Source organism: Cyphomyrmex costatus, unplaced genomic scaffold, assembly GCF_001594065.2.
Source record: "Cyphomyrmex costatus isolate MS0001 unplaced genomic scaffold, Ccosl1.0 scaffold133, whole genome shotgun sequence".
Lineage (NCBI taxonomy): Eukaryota > Metazoa > Arthropoda > Insecta > Hymenoptera > Formicidae > Cyphomyrmex > Cyphomyrmex costatus.
This window is the reverse complement of record NW_017275315.1, coordinates 974,530-996,850: the sequence shown is the minus strand read 5'-3', so window position 1 is coordinate 996,850 and position 22,321 is coordinate 974,530. Positions and strand designations below refer to the sequence as shown.

Sequence of the window (22,321 nt, the reverse complement as noted above, 5' to 3'; positions counted from 1 at the left end):
AGCCCATTGTGTGCGCGCGCGCGCGCGTGTGTGTGTGTGTGTGTGTGTGTGTGTGTGTGGACATAGATGTTCCAAAAGATGCCTTTATGACGTCTTTTAGACATGCATGTTGTCTGGAAAGTTTCTAAATTCATCGAAAGATATCGATTTTCCGAGTTCAATAATTTCTATCTTTGTAACGCACATGATTATGAGAAATGTAGTTTGTAGGAAAAGAAATCGTAACCGTCATCGTACTGCAGGATACTGAAGGACACCAAAGTTTCTTAGTAATGTATTATACTCGTAGCAACGAGTATAATACCTTCACGTTTGTATTCATTTAGGTATATAGGTACATGAATTCTATTATAGGCTGCAAGATTATCAGGTAATGTACAAATATACCTTCTACTGTTCCATTATATTCATTTATTTCTTTGTATTATACATATAGTATCAATTTTTTCTTTCATCTACAAATAAATCACAAAACATATTAAAATAAGAAGCAATTTGAATGCATTTATTGTGTGCTTACTAATTCGGAAATGGTATAGAAAACTACCGTGACTGATGCGAATTGTTGATAAATGGTATAGGAAAATATTCTAGATTTTTTGTACTATACACAGGAAACTAAACTATTTCTGGATTAAGCAGGCTATTATAATCGGTTTTTTGTCCATTTTCAGGTAATAAAAATGTGACATCCGGCATATTTTACTGTATCTGTTGCAATTTATTAATAAATCAATATTACAACAATATTATAACAATAAATCATAGCAATATTATGTGAGTATATTTGATGTATTTAAAAAGGAAAGAATATTCGTGTGAGAAAACGCGAAGATTGAAACGTGTCTTAAACATCAGATTAAATTAAACCTTTTTTTTAAACAATTTAAAATAAATGTTTAAAACCTTTTTTTTAAATATGTTTTTAGTAGAAGAGAAGGTGATATTAATATCATGGTACCTCAATTATTACCTTAACATGGCAATTACATTTTAGATTTTACATGATAACTTGCGATTAATAATCAATATTTAAAATTTGACAATTACATTTGTTAAAATGTTGTTGAAATAATAATTCCGGTATTCATTAGAATTCACTACATGATATAATAGCGGAGATATTAAAGAGGGCCACAATATCTCTACACTAGTCATAATACTTCTCCTCTACTAGATTTATAAATATGTAAATTATTAAATTTGATTATTTGATTAAACTATTAAATAAAATTTTAATCTGAGTATAGAGTATAATAAAATTTATTTCAAATATAATAGAGATAGATATTATAGACATGTTAATGTTAAACAATTAAACATATACACATATGTGATATGCGTATATTATACATAAAATACAGTATGTATTACACATACATGTGTGTGATGTGTATGCATCTGTGCGTGTATATGTGTGTATGAGTGATGTATACTTAATGCGGATGGGTGCGCGCGGACGAAAGCGTGTAATGTTAAATAATATGCTTTGAGATTCTTAGAAATAAGATATAAAAGATCTTATAGCAAAGAAAAATTAAGTATCATTTTTCGAAGTTTGAAGCGTCGTACTTTTCGGTTCGTAGAAAATTTGTAGCTTTTGCGAAGGGGTCCTTTTGAAAATAATAAAGGAATTAGTTACGTACGACTCGATCTCTAAAATCGGCCAAGAAGGATCAGGAAGAAAAGAACATCAACGAGAAAGACCTATTATATGATGCAGGTATTGCAGATTGAAAGTAAACATTTTCATCGCTGATTATACATAAAACTTCGAACGTATTTTTCAAAGTCACTTATTTCTCAATGTAGCCGGAAACATAACTCCCACAAATCTTAACTGTAGTTTTCAAATTGCATTCTCTAGAAAAAGACGTACGAATTTTTTTTATGTCGCATACTTTTTTTATATAAACAATTTTTCACCTATTTTTTACCTTTAAATCACTTAACATTTACTTCAAATTCGTACCATTTTTTCAGAAAACGGTATATTACAATTTCCGTACATCTCCTGTCTTTTTCTAGCTTTTGGAATGTAAATTTAAAAAATTTTTAGCTTTTCTTCTAAGTTATAATTGCTGGAGTTATCGTTCCGGCCGCAGAGCATTGTCCATGAGGAGATGTTACCATTGCAGTGCTGTAGCGCCACTATTTTGTAAAATCACTATAAAAAATATTTTTTTACACTTCAATGTATGTACAACAAAAACATAAAATACATTTTTTTATTTCTTTCATTACATTCCCGAAAAAAATTCATTAAGCTAGGCTTATTTTTCGTGCTTTGTAGAGTGGCTTTACGTCTTAAAGCCTGATCTACAATTGCGTAAACTAGTTGTAAGTAATCGTAGTTGTAAGAATCCTTCAATCACAGTTGGATATTCTCCTCGTATTCAACTGTAATTGATCAATTCTTACAATTACAATAAGTAACACAATTACGTTTATGCAATTGTAGATAGGGCATAACATGCTATAGTGTACGTTACGCATACTATTGAATTTCAGAGATAAAAGAGCGCTTTTATCAATAAAAACGCGTTCTAAATACGGATCTATACATAAACTGAATAAAATTATTTAATATAAACTATATAACTTCCTAAAATATTAACAGCTGTTATCAAAAGAAATCAACAATTAGTAATATGCAAAAATTTTCCAAAAAATGAGCTATATTTTAATTATATACTGATTTAAGTTTACAATAAACGCGCGCATTACATGTTTCGGCTGTATGATTCAACCCTCTTCGAATGCTTGTACAATTCCATAAATATTTTAAATTAAATTGATCTTATTGTATTTCAAGATCGTAATATCTATATAAAAAAATATAAAATTTAATTGTGATGGACACTTTGGACTTGATAAAGACGTATTGAAGAACCAACGATTGACCGACCAATTGATACTATGTTTTACTATGCTCTGATGGAAAAAAGAAAAAATAATAAAAAGTCGAATTTAGTAAAACATATGAAGCTGTTAACAAACAAATCGTTACTGATCATCATCTCGTAAATGTACCGAAGTCAAAACTAGGTGGTCACATAATTATAAAATGTCAAAACTTAAAATAGAATTGATTTTCCCAACGAAAATTAGACACGTCTAACAACTGCGATTGTCGGTACAATATTGAAATGAAAATTTTGGAGATGCAAAGTCTGTGATAGTATAAGCTAGAATATAAGTTAGAATATAAGGGAATCGTTTGTGTTCGTTACTTTAATTTGACTGAACAGCCAATAGGCATGTGACAAGAGCGTTTGTGTTTTTCGTTAACATTCCCGGCAAGTGAGCCCGGCCGAGAAGGCGCGAACCAGTCACGAACCAGTCACGACACACCGCAGCTACTGTACAGACGATCCACCGACGCGACGGTCTTGTATACTTTTCTTTCATTAAATACATTCTTTAAAGCCTACATACGTGTAATTCTCGGACCATCCCTTACAAGTCAAATCTTGTTTATGATTGGAATATATGCTTTAATAATCCTTCTGTATCTGTCTATAGGTTATAAGACAGTCTTTTGCTTCTTGATATTAAGCATTTCAAACACAAAACGTTTTCTCTAACATGGCTCTTCGTCCAAAATGTAGATATTACACCAATCAAAGTCATGTTGTAGTCTGTGATCCGTTATTACTGATCACAGTAATATAATCCGATTTAGATGAAGTGTTCCAACGTATAGGGTAAATCCAGTATATACGCCGCATTTATCATAAACTTAATTTATCAATTATTATTTACTACGTTTAAAGCAAATTAATTATACCAATAAAAACTTTGTATTATCTACTATTGTAAAAAAAATATTAGAAATCCAAAATAATTTATTTTCCATATTAAAAAATAACTTTTTCAAACCCCTGCATTTTTACCATTTATCCCATAGGAAGGAGGGGTAATATAGCCACTCATATATGATTCATAAGAAAATCACAAATAATCTATAAATAAGATGTAAAATGACAACGTAACTTGCATTTGTTTATTAATATATGACAATTTTTATTATTCAGAATGAAAATTGAAATAATAATATATAGTACTTAACAAAATTAAAAAATATATTTTCAAATCTTTGAAAATAATCTTTAAGGAGAGATATACACCTAGGAGCCGGAAAAAAGGTCATCTTTGTGAATTTTTTTAAGGAAAATTATTTGAAATTTCGGATTGAGCCTTACACATTCAGGAATACGTTCAATTTTTTTTATTAAAAAAATCAAGAATTGACGAGATTGTTATATAATCTTCGGAGCGCTGTAAAAAAATCCGGGTAAACGGTACCCACTGGCGTTTCTTCAAAAATCATCTGAAACAAAAAAACCAAAATGATTATTAAATTAGATACTATAATCTAGTACTTATTATAGCCGATTTTGAAAATACCGATTTATGACAAAATGGCGGACGTTTTAACATAACAGCGATTTTTCGACCAAAAATTAGTTATTATTTTGCCTATAAAACAAAAACTAAGCAACGAAAAAAAAACAATCCTATGACAAGTACTAGATATTGATGTATAGAATAACCACAAAATTCAAGGCAATCGGTTCATTGGTTTTCGAGAAATTTTGGGTACCGATTTGAAAAACGTGCTTTCGAGAAAAACGCGTTTGAAAATTTAGGAATGAATAAATCATGAAATTTGTCAACTTACATGGAATCATCGATACCAGGCGCATAGTGTAAGTCTTCTGTAGTGTTTGTCATGACATAGTGTAAGTCTGTGTAGTGTCTTCTACGGTCGACGGAATGTTCATGTCTTCTAAATTTTGGTTTTACACAATAGAATCGTAAAACAGGTCTAGACACGCAAAAGGGTTCTCTTCGAAGGGTCGCTTGCCGCTACCTGCCTCTCGGCTCGGCGCGCTCTCAACACGGAGACGGCTGTAATTTCGTCATTTATCGATATATTGACTTGCAATTTTCACCAGATATTCTTGAGATCTCAAGCTTCAAGAAAATGCAAAGAAAAAAATCGATTTTTTTCGACCATGCTAGGTGTATATCTCCCCTTAAACGTTTAAGATTTATCAATATTTATGCGTTAATGCAAAATATAATTGTTAGAATTAACAAAAACTTCTTAAATAGAGCGTCTGTGCTGCGGCAGAAATCCCGCTCGCTAAAAATGCCATATATCCTAAATAGATGGGATATATAAAACATCTAATTAAACAAACAATACAGGAGAAAAGCACTTGTATTTTACTATATACAACATGCTTTACTGTTCCTCTACACATATGTATTGCAAAATAACCACTAAGTCTTTTACACGCTCTATAGTAATCATTTTATGTAGATTATAAATTATGATGGCACTACGCTATTACAGTAAAAAATCGATTTAACTCGCAATAATTTCATTAATATTAACAGTAAAAAACTGAATATATACTAATAGTCCTATGGTACACGTGTGATATTGCCTATTTTTCCGATACCTGAACACACATTGTTGTGCTACAGTGATTTCCGTGATTTCCAACAATAGAGGAAAGGCTCCTATTATAAGATATTGTGTTTACTTTAAGTAAATGCTATAAGTTTATAGGCAGAATTTAAAAAAATAATAGGTCATTTTGAAGAGAATTTAATAAGAGAATTTAATACTAACTGAACATAATATAATACTAATATACCATTAAGTCATGTAACAAAGTAATTGACGGAAAATTATCCACATTCCTTCTATTTTTTCTGACTTCTGCGGCGTATATCCTCGCGCGGCGTTGCGTCGCAGTCGTTACAATTTATTTTGTAAACCATGTTAGATTTGCAACTTGGAATCAATGGATCCTTGTGTACTTTAATATATTTTTGTAATTTATTGGTGCTAAAGAAAGATATTCTGATATCGTTCTTATTAAATTGTTTGAATTTTTCAGATAAATTAGGAATGAAAGGTATCGTAAATCACAATGGAATGATCGGTGGATCAATATTATAATATAATCATTGTCTATAACTTGAAACATTGTCTATAAATCTTTTAAATCCCCCCAAATTACGCGCCGAACAATCGTCGGTTTAGAAACGCAACTCTAATTGGTGACCTAAGACACATGTTACTGCTCACGTAAATATAAACGATAATATAAGTTTTAATGTGGTTTAAGGGGAATGGAAAAAATGGGGGATGGAAGTAATACATACATTATTATGGATAAAATATTGCGAAAAATATTACTACGTCGCCATCAGAGGTCTATAGATATTCGCAAATTCTCGCAAGAACTTTATTAATACGCGTATATCGCTTTATATAGAATCTCGATTGAATAACTCTTGCAGGCGTATAAGGTAGGTTTCCACTACTGCCTTACTGACGAGTCCAGTAGTGGAAGCTATGGGACGAAACGCCATATTTAATTAATATTCTTTGCAATATATTAAATTAATTTTCCTTCGTTTACTGATGATGGTCATATTAAAGGCCGAATCGTTTACTAATAATAATAAAAATTTCGTTTTAATATTCTACGAAATACATTATATTTTCGCTAAATCTATCCAGCATCGTGGTATATGTTCATTTTTAATTCCTTTGTTTATTACTAAACCACATTAAAAACTTATATTATCGTTTAAAAAAAAATCATACGCCTATGGAATCTCCTTTATAGGCGTAAAATATGATTTTAAAAGAAAGAAGATCCCATAGGCGTAAAATATGATTTCTTTTGAAATTTCAAAAGAAATCATATTTTACGCCTATGGGATCTCCTTTGTCACCCATCGTTGCAAATATGGTGATGCAAAGATTAGAGAGAGACGCACTGATGTTGTTCAACAATAACGTATCTACTATTTTACTATCATTATATATGGATGATTTATGCGCGGCTGTTCCTACACCCCAATATTGATGCATTTCAAACGGCCTTTAACTCTTTCCATCCAATACTTCAATTTACTTTAGAAATAGATGGAGATGTATTAAATTTTGTCTTGATATCACAATGGTCATTAAAGAAAGCTTTTAGGGTGAAAAACACTATTTGAGACTATATTTTAAGAATAAAAATGGACTATGAATACAAGCTATAACATAAAATATAAATATATGTTTAAAATGTATCTTTTTTGTATTAAACATGATTTTTTGTAAAGCTGTTTAAAACGTATATAAAACATTAAAAAAACATGTATTTAAAAAAAAAACTGAACGTTTTTTTTTTTTTTTAAACCATTTTGACCAACCCTACTTTCCATCTCCTTCTCTTTCTTTCTCGGGAGCTCCCTGTGAGCTCATAAAATGTTTGTGACCTTCATTTAAGCTTAAAAATGAACTTCTATGTCCGCATTTGTGAATTCCCTGGGAGCTTTATCATATTTTGGTTCGCAGGGAGCTCTTTTTGAGCTCTCAAGGAGATTGTAAAATTTTTTGTGTAAGCTTTATTTCAATTTCAAAAGAACTCGTTTGGAGCTCTCTCTACTCGCGGAGATCTTTCTTTATCGAATTGTGTAAGCTCCACGGGAGTTCAGCATTATGAACTCCCTGGGAGTTCATTTTGTCGAATTTTGTGGGCTCCCCGAGAGCAGCTCACCGAAATAAACTCCTGGGGAGCTTGAACGATGTTTTGTGCTGTGTGGGTATATTGTGATTCAGGTAGACCTATACATTTCTATATAATTTTTTAGTTTTCTACAAAGTATAAAAAAATTCCTGAAATATTTTAGCTGTCAACTGCTGTAGCGATTCTGAAGTGATCTTTGACAGCTGAGAAATATATACAGTACCATTATTTCAGGAATTATTTTGCATTTCTATCTTCTATGTGATACATCAAACATATGTATATCTCAGTTTGCTGCATATTTTACAGGTTTTAGAATTACGAAATTTCGTTAAAAAGAACTAAAAAATAAAACTGTACACAGTGTCTCAGTGTTATACATACTATATATATATTGCTTTTATTAATGTTTGAATAAAAAAACTGCAAAAGTACATTTTCAGATTGATTTTTAAAAAGTAACGAAAAAGTAACGAAAAGTTATCTTTCGAGTAACCGTAACAGTAACGAGTTATTTTTAAAAAGTGATAACTAGTAACGCGCGCGATAATTCGTTACTTTTTTTACTCGATAACGAGTAACTTGTTAATTTTATAAAGTAACTTTCCATTTCACAAAATTCACACATAATTATATTATAATAAGCACTATGATCCAGCTATGACTATTATAGGCTGTCTTCTTTGTTTGTTTGTCAATTATACGGTCGCACAAATATTTTAATATTTGTCAATCATATAATTTTATTCATTTTATTAAACGTGATACAATTATTGGCTTAAAAATTATTTCAAGACTCTTCTTCATGTTTTAATTTAGTACAAATATTATAGGAATTTAATGAATCCAGTTTATTTATTATTATTAGGGCTGGACGTTCCATCTTCAGATAAACCGTATGATAATTTATTTAGTGGATAAATGAAAAAGTAAATGAGTAAAAGCCTAAGAGAGTAAGACAGTGACCTAAAATTTACCAAAAGGTGGAACGACCTTATCTATATTGTTTAAAATTACACTGAACTTTATTAAAATTCTCTTAGCCCCGGTTGCACCAACATTTTTTGATTTTAATTAAGCGATACTTAAAACTCTATCTATCTCGTTTTAAAGCCGCAAGGGAGACAGAGACAGAGACAGTTTAAGTTTCGCTTAAAATCGAAATCACGTTGGTGCAATCAGGCCTTAGATTAGAATTTAAATTAAAATTTCTATTAGGTTAATGCAAGCTTAGTATCAATTAATAAATGTTTATTATTGTACGTTGCAATGACATTACGTAAAACGTGGATAAAATGTGTACATTAAAAATATATTTAAATATTTTAGACATGAATACATTTGAATTTCTAAATAATTTGTTCTAAAATAAGTTCATAAATGATTCTTCATGATATCAGTTTTTCGTACAGATTTTAGCACGTTGAACTTTTGTTACACTGCATTTTACGTGCAAAAAGTTTGCTAATGCTAGTAACCCTTTCTTTTCTTCTTATCGTCCTATTTACAGCATCTCTTCAATTTTTTTTTATTTTTATAGATTGTACATACATACGAAGAAAAAATTATAGGATGCAATATACATATGAAGAAGAAAATTAAAAAATGCTGTTCTATAAATAGGAGAAGAAATAAGGGTTAAAAATCTCTATGATAAATAAAAGACTATTATAAATTCTTGATGAATTTGGAAACATTAAAATTAAAGTATTTTGATTAAAATTGGATCAGCGATATTTGGAGTATTTTGTAGTCATGTTCAACGTGCTGCGAAGGTGGACGTTCGAAATGCGAATTCCTTACATCTATTCAAAGACAAATAATCAACGCATACTAATTCGTGGCATTGTCTGAGTATTACGTAAGGCGTGTCCCAAAGGCCGTTACGTAATTAAATAAAATATATGTGTGTAAGATTGTGACGAGAAGTAGTAATCAACGCTTGCTTTAATAATATGTCATTGAAATGCTTTAATTGAGCCGCAATTGCGATGCAATTGTACGATTGTGCAATTAAATGATGTCCCATTCGTGGTAAGATGATCGTTTTGGACATCTTGCGACTTTCAAGATAAAAAATACAGGAATTCTTGGCACTTGATTCGCTCGCTTTGCTCGTAGCTCCGGTTCTTCACGGCCACTATATAAATTATGATCGCTATCGCTTACAGTTAAAACATGTTGCTATATTTCTTTAAGAATACGTTATTATCACTTCAAGTTAGAACACGTCGCGATACTATTAGCTTATTTCGTGTGGCGACGGGAATTCTTCGTCAGGACGATGCGCGCAATCTATTTATTTACAAATCTTCTAAAACGCTGAGAGACGTTTCTGTGGATGGCTAAAAGGCTGATGATTTTTTAATGAATCTAAATATCTTCTAGACAGTTTTCGAACGTACGTATTGTTTACTATTAAATTGACTAGGCACTTATTCATTTGCAAGAGGTTTGTGACGTTCTGTGAAAAAAAAAAGTGAAATATATATTCTAAAACTGCTAATTATCGTGCTGCTTCATGATCATCACACTTGTAGTTCACAGCCGGTTACATGTGTACAGAAACATTACTGACAACTGTCTTTCGAAATTCTTGTTAACAAAGATATTTTTGTGATCTGAGTATTTCCCTCATTGTATCTCGCTTCTTGACATTATTTTATCGTTATTTTTCAGTTTCGCGAGTCATCTCGAGTTATATAATACCATGAAGCAAGGCATTTAAATTGTTTTGACAGCACAGAGTACCCAATCCTCGTGTCTCATAATGAGAAAATCAGGGATTGTTAAAAGTTCTTTACGCCGTATGTTTGTGTATATGTGTATATGTGCATTTGTACTTGTGCGATGACTTTACTTCTACCTCAGATTTACGTTTCACTTAATCGAAACAATACGGTCTCTGTATCAAATATACAAAGAAGAAAGCTAACGCTAAGAGCAGCGATCCGCTCAAATCACCCAGTGCCGTTAAGTAGGGGATCGCCGAGTTGTCTGGGTCGGTTTTGCACCTCCACATCGCGTGAATGATTATGTGTGCCACGTACAACAGAAGCATTACCTGAAATAATTTGTGATTATGACTTTGTTTCTACAGTTCGCAAAATCGAAATAAAATATTTGAAATTGCGCGACTTACTTGCAATAAGGAAGCAGTTACATAAAAGAATACAAAGTATACATGTATCTTGCAATCGCCCGGGTTTAAAGCATTAGCGATGAAAACAAAGATCAATTGACCGGGGATGGCCATAGCGAGGAGCAATCTTGCGGTTTTGGCATATATTGCTATTTATAAAAAAGAAATTTTTTTAAATATCGGACATTAAACATTTATAATAAAAATTTTAATATTAAAGTAATTTCAGGAATTAGAAACGTGTTAATTCCAATTATTATTTTCTTTGTGGAGTTATACGTACATCCTACGAAAAGCGCGTCCCACGGTGTCACACAAATTTTGTCGTGTGGTGGTAGAATTCCCAGGATAGAAGTCTGGTGCAACATGGTTGACATTCGAGACGCTTGCACCGATACTAAGTTGCCGCCAATCCCATTAATGACTGATTGAAAGACTTCAGATCCTTTATAAAAGTCGATCATTCTCTCAAGAACTAATCCACCTCCGCTAAAAACAAGATATTAATAGATATAAAAAAATGCAATTACTAACATTGTATGTTAAACAAAATAATAATCGAATTGTAATTATAGTTTCACAAAAATATGTTATTAAACAAAATGACTGGGAATCGCAAAAACTTTGCGCGACTAATTAAATGTTAATAATGGCAAGATTATGTTAATTATAGAGCAAAAATGAAAATTGATAATGAATTAATAATATAATCGTGAGACAAAGAGATTGACTGGAATATTCGTGGACAAACGACTTGGAATAAAATTCTCTCAGAAAGCTAGATTAAATAAAATAAGCCAATTTGGCTATACTAACCCACTGATCATAAGAGCAGACAGAATGGGGACCCAGCCAGACTTTAATACTGTTCTCGTGTATTTGTTCTTCAGCACGATTATAATCCAAATCGGCAAAAGCACCAAGTACATTCCTATAACGATGTACAGTATCCATACTTGTGTGTATAGCCTTTTGTAAAATTCTGATGCAACGGTGGAGAGAATACTGATGGACACGACGTCACCGATAGACGCGGCTAGAGGAGTCGTCAGATTGTCTGGATTCATTTTGTATCTATAGGATATCATGATCACGGCGATCAGAACGAAATCTGTAAAGGAAAAATAATTTTCTAACAATTAAAAATTCGTTTCGTTGCATTTGTAATAAAGAATGTAAAAATGGATGTATGATATTATTAAACATAAAATTTAAGAAGAAGAACAAAAGTTTAACAGTTTAATAAATAGAAATTAAACAGAACGAGAAGATTACAATAAAAGAAAAACAACTACCTATAATTGAAAACAATTTATAATAATGTTACAAATACATAAAAAAGGAAAAAAGGAAGAAAAACGAATTTATACATTAAATTGATTTTACTGTTAAGGAAGCAACATTCTAATATCCTTAACGATTGTATGATTATATAATAATCTGACGCTTTGCATGGTAATGAAATACGAGAACCACATTCTATATTAGAAATGAAAATTAATCGTACATTATTTGAATCAGTAATTATTTCGAGCTTCATTAGAATATCGCGAACAAAAATAAACGCAAAATATTGATAAGTGATATAAATAAAAAATCAGAATACGATAATACACAAATATGTTTGTCTACAAAAAAATGGATTGTAATAATATAGTAACCTATATTTCTTATTTTTTAGATATGAGTATATGAGTACATACTATTTTTTTTTATTAAAAGCGTCTGAACGGAAACGTTTTTACAATACAAGAAAGAAACATAGGCCTTTCTATATATTCACGTAAACACATAACGCGTATATAAAAAGCATCATTTATGATCTCCGAGCATATCTTTATCATGTATGTTCTGCTATCATAAAAAGAGATAATCTGTTAATATAATGCGTGACTGAGTTGTAAGCTGCGATAGCAGATATTATTAATGCTAATTGCTGATAAGTGGCGAATGGATAGTTACTTCAAGGGAGTATCGATTTACGGGAGCTTAGCGCGTAAAAAGTGTGCATTAGTCGGTGTGTTTAATAAGCATATTAGTGAGAGAATGGCTTACCCAAGATAAAGCAGGAACTAGTCGCCGTGCACATACATGAAACCGTTAGCAGTACCGCGTGATTCCATTCGAAGTCGTTCCCATTGATCGCGCCTACCCCCATACCGAACAACGACAGACAAACAGCCGCGACGATCGCCTGGATTTGCACCAAGGCGACGTTTCCGACGATCATCTTGATAATCTCCCGACGGTTGTTCATGTTGCCTAAATTTGCTTGTGTGCATAACCGCGATGCCAAACACATGTCGAGATTGCCTTTCAGACCCTGCAGCGCTGTAGTTAAGATCATTAACTGAGGAACATCTTTAAAAGCGACCATATTCTGGAATCAGATACATTCAGATTAGAACATTTATATAGACCGATATTCTATGATATAGAAATAAATTTATCATTACTTTGATTGACATGTAAAGCCTAGAAGAATATCGCTACGTTGAGAGAAACGTAACACATAAAACATAATAAGTTACTTATTCTTATCTCATGATAAACATATTGTTGACAATTTGATTTGTCACCGTTTGTTTTAGAGAAGGAAATTTCAAAATATAATACTATGTGCACATGAAATTGTGATAAAACGTGATTATTTAGTTCTTAGTTAATCGAAAGATTAAGGATAAATTCTTTGATAATAACGTATATTACCGATCACCTGTAATCTTTGTCTGAAATCTACATGAGATCCGTATTAAAAATGTAAACGTCAAGGTGCTTATACAATCGCGTCAGATCGACATCGAATCCTACATCCCGCTATTAATAAAATGGATCGGAATAAATATTCAGGAGAATATTAATTTTGGCATTATCTTTGATAATAGTAAATTATTCTTCTATCTCTGTTTGTACAAGGATTGACATTTCTACTAAAAGATAACGTAAAGAAAAGATGAAAAGAAAAAGAAAAAAAAAGATTAGATTCTTCAGGGAAAGCTCTTACTTTCGCCATGGTGAGAACACGACCGGCGCCAATGGTTCCCAAACCAGCGATTAAGAAGGGTACTGACACTTGTAGAATCGTGTGATACCATTTTTCGTTTCTGATATTCTTGTTGCCTCCATGACCGCTTGGATTCCTATTACGTTCCGCGTCAGGATCCAAAACAGCTTCCGACGAAATCGTGATTATGGAACTGCCGCTGGAGAGAGATCCATTTCCATTTACTCCATCGGGCGTGCTCTTCTTGTCCATCTGACCGCCAGGTGTTTTTAAGCCGGCTGTCGACGCATCGGTACATGTTAAGTAAAATCCCACTCAACGGACAGTCGGGAATATTCAAGCGGAGTTCGCAATGAGTATCCTAAATAATTGGACCATTCTTTTGAGAGATACGATCGAGTTTTGTCGATTTATTTGAACAAATAATTACCGACTACGAGAGATTTCTGGGTTGATAATTTTTCTCTAAAAATAATGATAAAAATGAGCATTCATAAACTGACGAATTTATGAACTGACGTTGTATAACTCTTTTCCGCATTGTAATTAATTCGCGCAATTAAGACTCACTCGGCTGATTTTACGTGTGATTTAAGAGAGCAGGAAAGGCTCACTGATGACAGTCAGTCTCCTAGTAGCTGTCAATATTTCCGCGCGCCGTCATCCTCGTGTAAACAAACTCACGTTCTGTAAAGGTACGTAAACGACGCGAGACATTCACTGAACGCGTTTTCTTTCCGCGTCGATATTATAAACTGGCGCGAGTTTATAGTATCCTGAATTCCGACGACTGTAGAACGGTTAGGGGGTAAAAATTATCGGTAAATTACTTCGCGTCGTAATTGTTATAATCACTATTGTTGGTGTTGTGTGATTTTTTCTCACTATATCTGCGATTTGTCATCGTGGTGACAATTAATTCATTTCCTGTAAGTGTAAAGTAAACACGAATTCCGTAATGCAAAACGATAACGATCATGATGTCATTATCTGTCGTCAGAATTTTAAATGGTACCCGGTACATTCTGCTATAGCATAGCGCAAGTATATTTTATTGAGAAAATAAATCTTTCGTGTATATTCCGCAGATTCTACTTTTTGTTAATTGCGCAAAATTCGTCATGGCAGATAAATTCGTGCGTTATTCATGTAATTTTCACATTGATACGACATTGCAGTTAGTCTACATAAATATGCAGCTATTAATTCCGAAAGGTTATAATCCAATTTGATGACTTATTTTATACTTACACAATTTTTTTACGCAACCACAAATATACGAGAATAAAGATAACAACAGCGAGAATGGCGTCATATAAAGATAAGTAAATTTTAAATTTTAAATGTACGAAATTATCTTATACTCGAACTTTAACTTCCATCTTAAATATATATTTTTATACTCTTTCTTTATTTTTGCATCGGTTGAGACTAATCAATGCTCGAGTGACAAAAAGAGTAAAATTTTTAGAGTACGTCTTATGAGACGTACTGGAGTTGATACTATGTTTTAATTCTATTCAAATAAATTCAAACTTCAATGCCACAGACTCAAGGTTTGCCCGGATGTAGTAAAGATTGCATATCTTCATTTGCGGCGATCGAAACCAATCGATACCATTATTGACGTAAGAATTTATTATATATTACATAAGATGTAATAATTTATAATGTCTAAACCGAACGCTTTTCCTATGTAAATTTTCCAGCGACTTTTATCTTTTCTTGTTAATGTTGTGCAAGACTTTCGGTATTATCATTTGATCGCATGAACATAGATGCATGCATGATTTCGTGCGTTAATCTCGCATAACTTTTCTTACCGACGATTTTCTTCACAAAAACAGGTTCCGGATTGATGTCCACATTCTGCTTATTGTCATTGCTTTTGTCGGTATTGTCGAATTTCAGGTCATAGTTGTCCTTGTCGTTCGGCATTGTTACACGAGGTATAGTGAAAACTTGGTCTCTGACTCTTCCAACGTTAGTGGTGGTGTTCGCTAGACTAACATTGTTGTTTCGATTGTTGTCTATCGGTACGAGGCCACTGCCATTCATCAACGTCGGTTCAATCTCTGAGTCCGGAAAAGCGACCATATCTGAAAGGCAAGGGTCCAATTGAGCAAAAGGCTCATTCCGATCTTTATTTGAGCTCTTCGAGAAATCCATGATTTAGGTTTGAAAAGTTGAGAATCACTTAAATAGCGTAATAGTTTCTGTATTTAAATCTTTTCTCAATTGTAATGTATTAGTTTAAAACACTTGATAATTAATGGAATTGGATTAGTATATACATGTTATAATTACTGGTGAATTATAATAATTTATTATAAAATTGATGAAAATTAACAGTTTATAATAATGTAAGATGCAATTACAAAATTAACATATGTATTACACATGAAACTCTATTTTTTATTGTTGCGTTCATATTTTTAAAACGGTTGATTTGTCTTCGATAAGACGCACAAAACTGGGCGACTATGCACAACTGAAAAGTATGGAAATTAATTCGCCAATAGAAAATAAATTTTAAGTCTGAAGGAGATACATTTAAAGAAGCTCGAGTTATCACTGTATTTATAATAAGTATTTACGAAAGTGTTATTATCTAAAACAAGACGAAATTTGCACAATTTTGAACGCAGCCAAATATCGGAATTCCGCAAAGGATTTTTAATGATTTTTTTTCTTAATGCATTTATTATATAAAATTTAATATATATACACATACCGAATTCGCTGTTGGCCTACGGTGTTGCAATAAATGCCTGTTCGGCAGACTTTAGGATCAACTTGCGATAATCTCACGTCGGATCTGCCTGTTTCTGCAATTTTCAACCTGTAAAAATAGATAATACGCAACTGTACGTAAAAGATCATCCAGGAAAACTGATTGTCGTTATTGTCAGGTAATCAAATGATTTGCGCGAGTTATCGACAACTCGTGTATTAACGATTTTAACACCGTTATCGCACGAGGCTTATCACGATTCACGGCTATTGAAGTCATCGTAATTGCATATCTTCTAGTCGAGACCATCGCGCTTATCGATTAGAGGAAAAAAAGCCGATTAACACAACGGGAGTATAAAAATGTAAAGACAAGAGAAACAGGAGGTCAGGAATCTCAGAATCGCGATTACGCAAACGCATCGTTTACACACTCTGTGAAACGCGAACTAGATACTGCAAAATTTTTTTGAGTTTGAATCCGATCCGCGTTTAGAGAATGGAAACTCGAAACTCACATTCGCTCATCGAGAGGCATTCGCGAGCGTGAATTAAAATCGATAGTTTTATATAGGTATACCTAATTGTTTGGCGACACCGGACGCGTAATTCGTAACAAACGAGAATGTTCACCAAACAGAAGCAGTCGATACCTAATCGCGACCAAGATGGTTTATGTGTTTTCGTACAATATGAGTTATGAGTCGTCTGTAAAAATAGTCACAAGTTTATCATTAGTACGTGTTTCTACCTGTTGAAACTGTTAGACATTGCGATACGTGGAGTTAAGTTAAAAATCTTGTAATAAGTAATCAGATATTTGAAACAGAAATTCTGTAACAAGGAACAAGAGCAATTATTATTCATCAATTCATATTTCTTTGTTTACAATGTTTATATTTCAATTTAAGTAACAAATATAAATATTCGTACACCAAGTGAGATAGAATAATGACTTTTAAAAGGTATATTTTAGTAAAAATGATGTATTTTTATCCACGTACAAAAGTTTCATATATCACATTTCTTTTGTTTTATTTATTTCGTTTTTTTCACATATTTCGCAATAAAAAATATATAATTTCAGCAAGAATGGCATTTTTTCTTCACATATAAAAGCTTCATATATCACATTTTTTTTGTTTTATTTATTTCGTTTCTTTAACATATTTCGCCAAAAAAAGAAAAAAGGATTCTGCTCTGTTCGAGTCTTTAGCAGTGCTTAACCTATTAAACGCATTGCTGCTTATCAGATATTTTTTAATAGCAAGCTGAAGTAGCTGAAGTAGTCTTCCTTTATAAAGCATCATTGATATTTCTTAATAGTTCGTCACCGGTAATTGATAGCGGTAATCATGAATAGTCAAGTCGTTGCTCCGACTAGAGGGCTCGGTGCTCCTGACACTTCGTGTAACGCAATATGCAGAATCAGCGTCGCGATTAATCTGATCATACGTTTGGGGTGATAGAAGCAACCAAAGCTCTCTCTCTCGCGTCGTGACTTAATCTGATCGCACGTGTCACGGGAACTGAATTACGCTTGCGTTTGCGGAAAAGGGACGCGTGCGTCTTTTGCTACGTCTGCCTACAGTTTATAGCTTTCGATTCGCAAAAATCTGGGAGAAGTCTGATTTAGATTATGCCAAATAAATCACGCGGACTATTGATGACGGTTTACTTTTTGAGATAATTGTCAATTAAGGATTAACGAAGGGATAAATTATAAAGGTAAAATAATAGAACAAAAGAAATAATAGGTAACGTAAAATACGATAATAATCAATGCTATTAAACTAGGAAATTTGATCTTTATATTTCTAATATATATGTGTCAAATTTAATTTAATGAACAAATGAATGAACAAAACGATAATTATCAGTTAATTTTAATAAATTGTTTAATTAACATTAATTATTATATTTATTATAACTTTAATTTCATAACCGACAAAATAAGTAATCGGTGATCACAAAATTCAATTTGATAGATCGCTATTCCTAATATAATTTTGTTTTAACGCATATGTATATGTATATTCCTATATTTAATCGTAACTTTTTATTTATTTCTGTTTCTTTAATTCGTATAGGCACCATACGGAATTTGATGTTATAACTATGCAAAGTGATTCAAACTTTGCGTGCTTCATCTTGCATTTTGATTGGAGATATAATTATCGATAATTTTAAAAATTATTATATTAAGAGAGAGAGAGGATATTTTGATACAATACCTATATTATATTATAATTTTATCTGATATAATTCTCGCGACAGAGCAAACGGTATTCGTGTAAACAGATAAATAATATTCTTTTACTTTAGACTTTGCTCAAGATTAATTGCGTGCTGAAAATTGTGCGGTATCGTACAAGATAATCATTTCGTACGTGTATTCTGCAGAAAAATTTTTCGTTATTCGAAATTTGTAAACAATTTCTTCATCTTGACATATTCCTTCGTAAAGCCATTAATAATAATTACTCAGCAAGGCACATTATTGCGACAGAGTATAGTTGCATTTGTATTTTGAAAAATATACTTTAAACTTTTTGAAAATTAAATTTTACTTGTCTTAACTTTTAAGAATTATCTCAACTACAGTATTTATTTAATTTTTGTATCTACTTGCGTTTTTAAAAATGAACTTTGAAGGAGTCACAAATTGTATACGTCCTAATTTACGCAATTTCGTTCGTTTTATATTTATTTCAAATTCATCGATATCTCTGATATTTCTTTTTGTATGTTAAACTGATTAAATAATTCAGCCATTTGATTTTTGCTGTACATAAAGATTCGCGGGCACTTTGTGGGGGTCAAGTTTAGTTGAATTTTTCAGGGTAAAAGCAGAAAATCTCTCGGTTTTACTTATCAGTAATCAATCATACACACACCTATCTGACCGTTGGGACTTCGTGATAATTCAACAACAAAGCTCTCGGGATTATACCAATTATTGATAAAAAAAAATAAAAATTATCCAGATATATAGTAATTTGTTACTTACGCAGAAAGCTCACATCGAATTTGCGCCAGCGTGTCGAAGTTCACTGATGAAACGCTTGTTTTTGGAGAATTCGTCGACGTTGAGGATGGTATCAGTAACCTGGACGATGGTCTTGGTACCAATTCGTGAGCGAATGTTTTGCGGTCTTGAAGTTCTATGAGAATTCTTCCGCGAGAGTTCTTCCGTGAAGCAGCTCGCGACAGGTTCGAATACTCCGTTGGGATTTCCAGCGTTGTTAAGTGTCGTGCACTTAATTAAGAAAAGTTTAGTTAGCGCGCGTTTGATTTAGTTGGATCGCGTGGAGGTGTCCGCGTGTCGCGCACGGTTCGGCTTGACTGATAAAAGGAAACCGCAGTTCGATTGTCAGTAGGTGTACTCCTACTCGTCCTCGTCCGGGCGCTCGTACGTCTACCTCGTTGTGTCGACGTATGCCATGCACGTGCGCTATCTCGTTGGCGATAGGTGGGAGCCCGATACTAAGGCGAATCGCGTGTGCTTAAAGATCGATTCGCGAGTGACTCGGAAATTTAGACTTCCCCGCCTGACCTTTATACGAAGGATTACCGACTGGAGTGTCATTAAGAATTACGGGATTTACGTTGAGATGCATTTACGCAATCTACGGAATCCACATTATTTCTTCTGAGAAAAAAGATATACAATGGATGTTTAACACGTTATTTGCCTAGCGATTTTTGTGTGTCTTATCGTGTATGCTAAACTATCGTTATCATATAATGATAAATTATTATGTAATATATACCTTTATGGGGCCTATATTACGTCATTAAAAATCTTATATTAAATTTACTTATTGCAAACGTTAACTTTTATAAGTACTTGAAAAATTTGCCGTCTGTTACTATAGTGCTCATTATGGCAGCCAACGTGTTAAAGTAGAATTTTCCCATGTTGCGAGATATTAGCGCTCTAATTTTGCTCAATAAAAAGCATCGATGAAAGGATTATTGATTCCTAAAGTGAACTATTCATTCAAATCTCGACGGTAGTTTATCCATAAAATTTGTTAAAACCTCCAGTTTGGAGTGATTTATAGTTTATAAAAGTTCTTCAAAATTAGTACAAGCGATATCATAATAATTCAGTAATATGTTACTGTGGTTTCTGAATGAAGTTTTATTCTAATAATGAATTTAAAATCGACTGATGATTAAGCATAAAATGCGATTTCATAATAGAAGTTAAAAATAGAAGAAAACTGATTGCTGTATACAATTAATAAACTAAAACCTTGTCAGACACATTAACAGAGTATTAGGAATATTATCGATAAATTATAATCGCTTAAACATACAGTTTTCTGCTTCATTGATGAGTAATGTAAAGTCAATTAGATTTAGTATCAAGACTTAGATCGCGCACTATTATTCAATCAATTACTTGGACATGCAAATCACTCATTGGTATTCCTTTCGCTGACAAATCTCATTCTTAAAAGATACGAATGCACATGTACGAGGCCTTTAAGTTTTACAAGCATTTAACCTTTCAAATTATTTTATAGGAAGATCCTTGTTGTAAACCTTCGGCTTATAAAAGAAAAATTTCCTTCAACGAAAACAGATGGAATAAACATACTGTCGATAACTTACATGCTTGACATGCTTGAATCGCGTGTCTTTAATTATCTTTTACCGATACCGAATGCCGAGCGCGTAAACCTTTTATTACTCCGACTACGAAAGGCGTTGATGGTTACTATTTAAGTGTGACGTAAGCGTTTGCGTCACGTGAATCATTAATCAAATTTTAGGATATTTACTTTGAGGCAGCCGTCAATGCGAAAAGTAAGTAACTCATCGATTTGCGAACTGTTGTATACGCGACGTGAGGTAATATTTTTAAGAACGCGAAATAAATAAAAATACTCACCTCTTTCTTTGCTTTGCTTTGTTGAAGTTTCAAGTAGAGAATTTTCAGCTGCGATGTAGCTAGTACGAAAGTCAAACGAAAACTGAAGCTTAGTCCAGGTTTATTGAGAAGAATGTAATGTAAATAAGATTTATTGATAAATTAATTGCTAACCATTGTATTTAGAATCCTAAGCTTCTTCTTTTTCCAAAAAGAAAGCCTTTTCTGAAAGCGAAAATGTAATAATAATAAAAAGGTTGACATTTGTAAGATATATTGATTCGATTTTCAGAAGAAAAGACTAGAATCTTTTCTTTCTTTGACGTATATACACAATACATAGCAGGGGTGCTACGATTTCTTTTAAGAAAAGTTATATGTTTAGAAAAGTATAATTGCTTTTATTTAATAAGAAAATATACTTTTTGGCTGTGTACTATACATATATGTTCTTGTAATAATTTCTTGTTTCCGCAAAGTAAATTTTCTGTCGAATTTTAAGAAAAAATATTTTGCCATTAAAAATTATCAATATTGAAAAAGTTAATTTTTTTTTCACTACAAATATGAGCACTTTAAAAGATTGCTATTTAAAGGACTTTAAATCATAAACATCTTTAATGTTATTTTAAACTTTTTAATTTTTGCCTTTTGAACACACATACACGCGCGTTTGTGTGAATGTAGTCATGACCTATAGTACCATTTTATATGCAAAGAAAATTCTCTTTTACCATATTTAACCCATGATATATAGTTTTATTTCGTTCCATTTAGGAAACTGATTTTCTTTCATCTTCGAATAAAAGAGTAAAAGTGCGGAAGAGAGTAAGACTGTATGCTGAAGTTTACCGAAAGGTAGACAAATCAGGTAAAAAAAAAGGTAGCACAAGCCTTAATCTCGTACAATTTAAATAATTTTTCAATGAAATATGAAAGAGAGGGCCGAAATATTTTTCAAACATTATATACTTTTAGAAAAAAATTAATTTTCTTTACCTTTTGAAATA

General features: G+C 32.3%; 1 protein-coding gene across 1 annotated transcript; it reads right to left on the bottom strand.

Annotated features, from left to right (window-relative positions):
- Positions 1 to 9,242: 9,242 nt before the first annotated feature.
- LOC108782707 (solute carrier family 41 member 1) lies at positions 9,243 to 19,483 on the bottom strand. The gene is made up of 9 exons (XM_018551037.1): positions 19,440 to 19,483; positions 16,431 to 16,538; positions 15,520 to 15,795; positions 13,697 to 13,974; positions 12,748 to 13,072; positions 11,509 to 11,803; positions 10,976 to 11,181; positions 10,693 to 10,841; positions 9,243 to 10,614 (listed from the first exon to the last, which is right to left on the bottom strand). The coding sequence occupies exons 3-9, from the start codon at positions 15,791 to 15,793 to the stop codon at positions 10,435 to 10,437; spliced, it is 1,707 nt and encodes a 568-aa protein (XP_018406539.1). The 5' UTR covers positions 15,794 to 15,795; positions 16,431 to 16,538; positions 19,440 to 19,483; the 3' UTR covers positions 9,243 to 10,434.
- Positions 19,484 to 22,321: the final 2,838 nt, after the last annotated feature.

Bases quoted from the DNA above. Each gene is read 5' to 3' on its own strand.
- LOC108782707 (XM_018551037.1), bottom strand. From the start codon at position 15,793: ATGGTCGCTTTTCCGGACTCAGAGATTGAACCGACGTTGATGAATGGC. The intron at 13,073-13,696 runs GTAAGAGCTTTC...ATCTGATTCCAG, and splicing joins GTGTTCTCACCATGGCGAAA to AATATGGTCGCTTTTAAAGA. The intron at 10,615-10,692 runs GTAAGTCGCGCA...AAATTATTTCAG, and splicing joins TAACTGCTTCCTTATTGCAA to GTAATGCTTCTGTTGTACGT.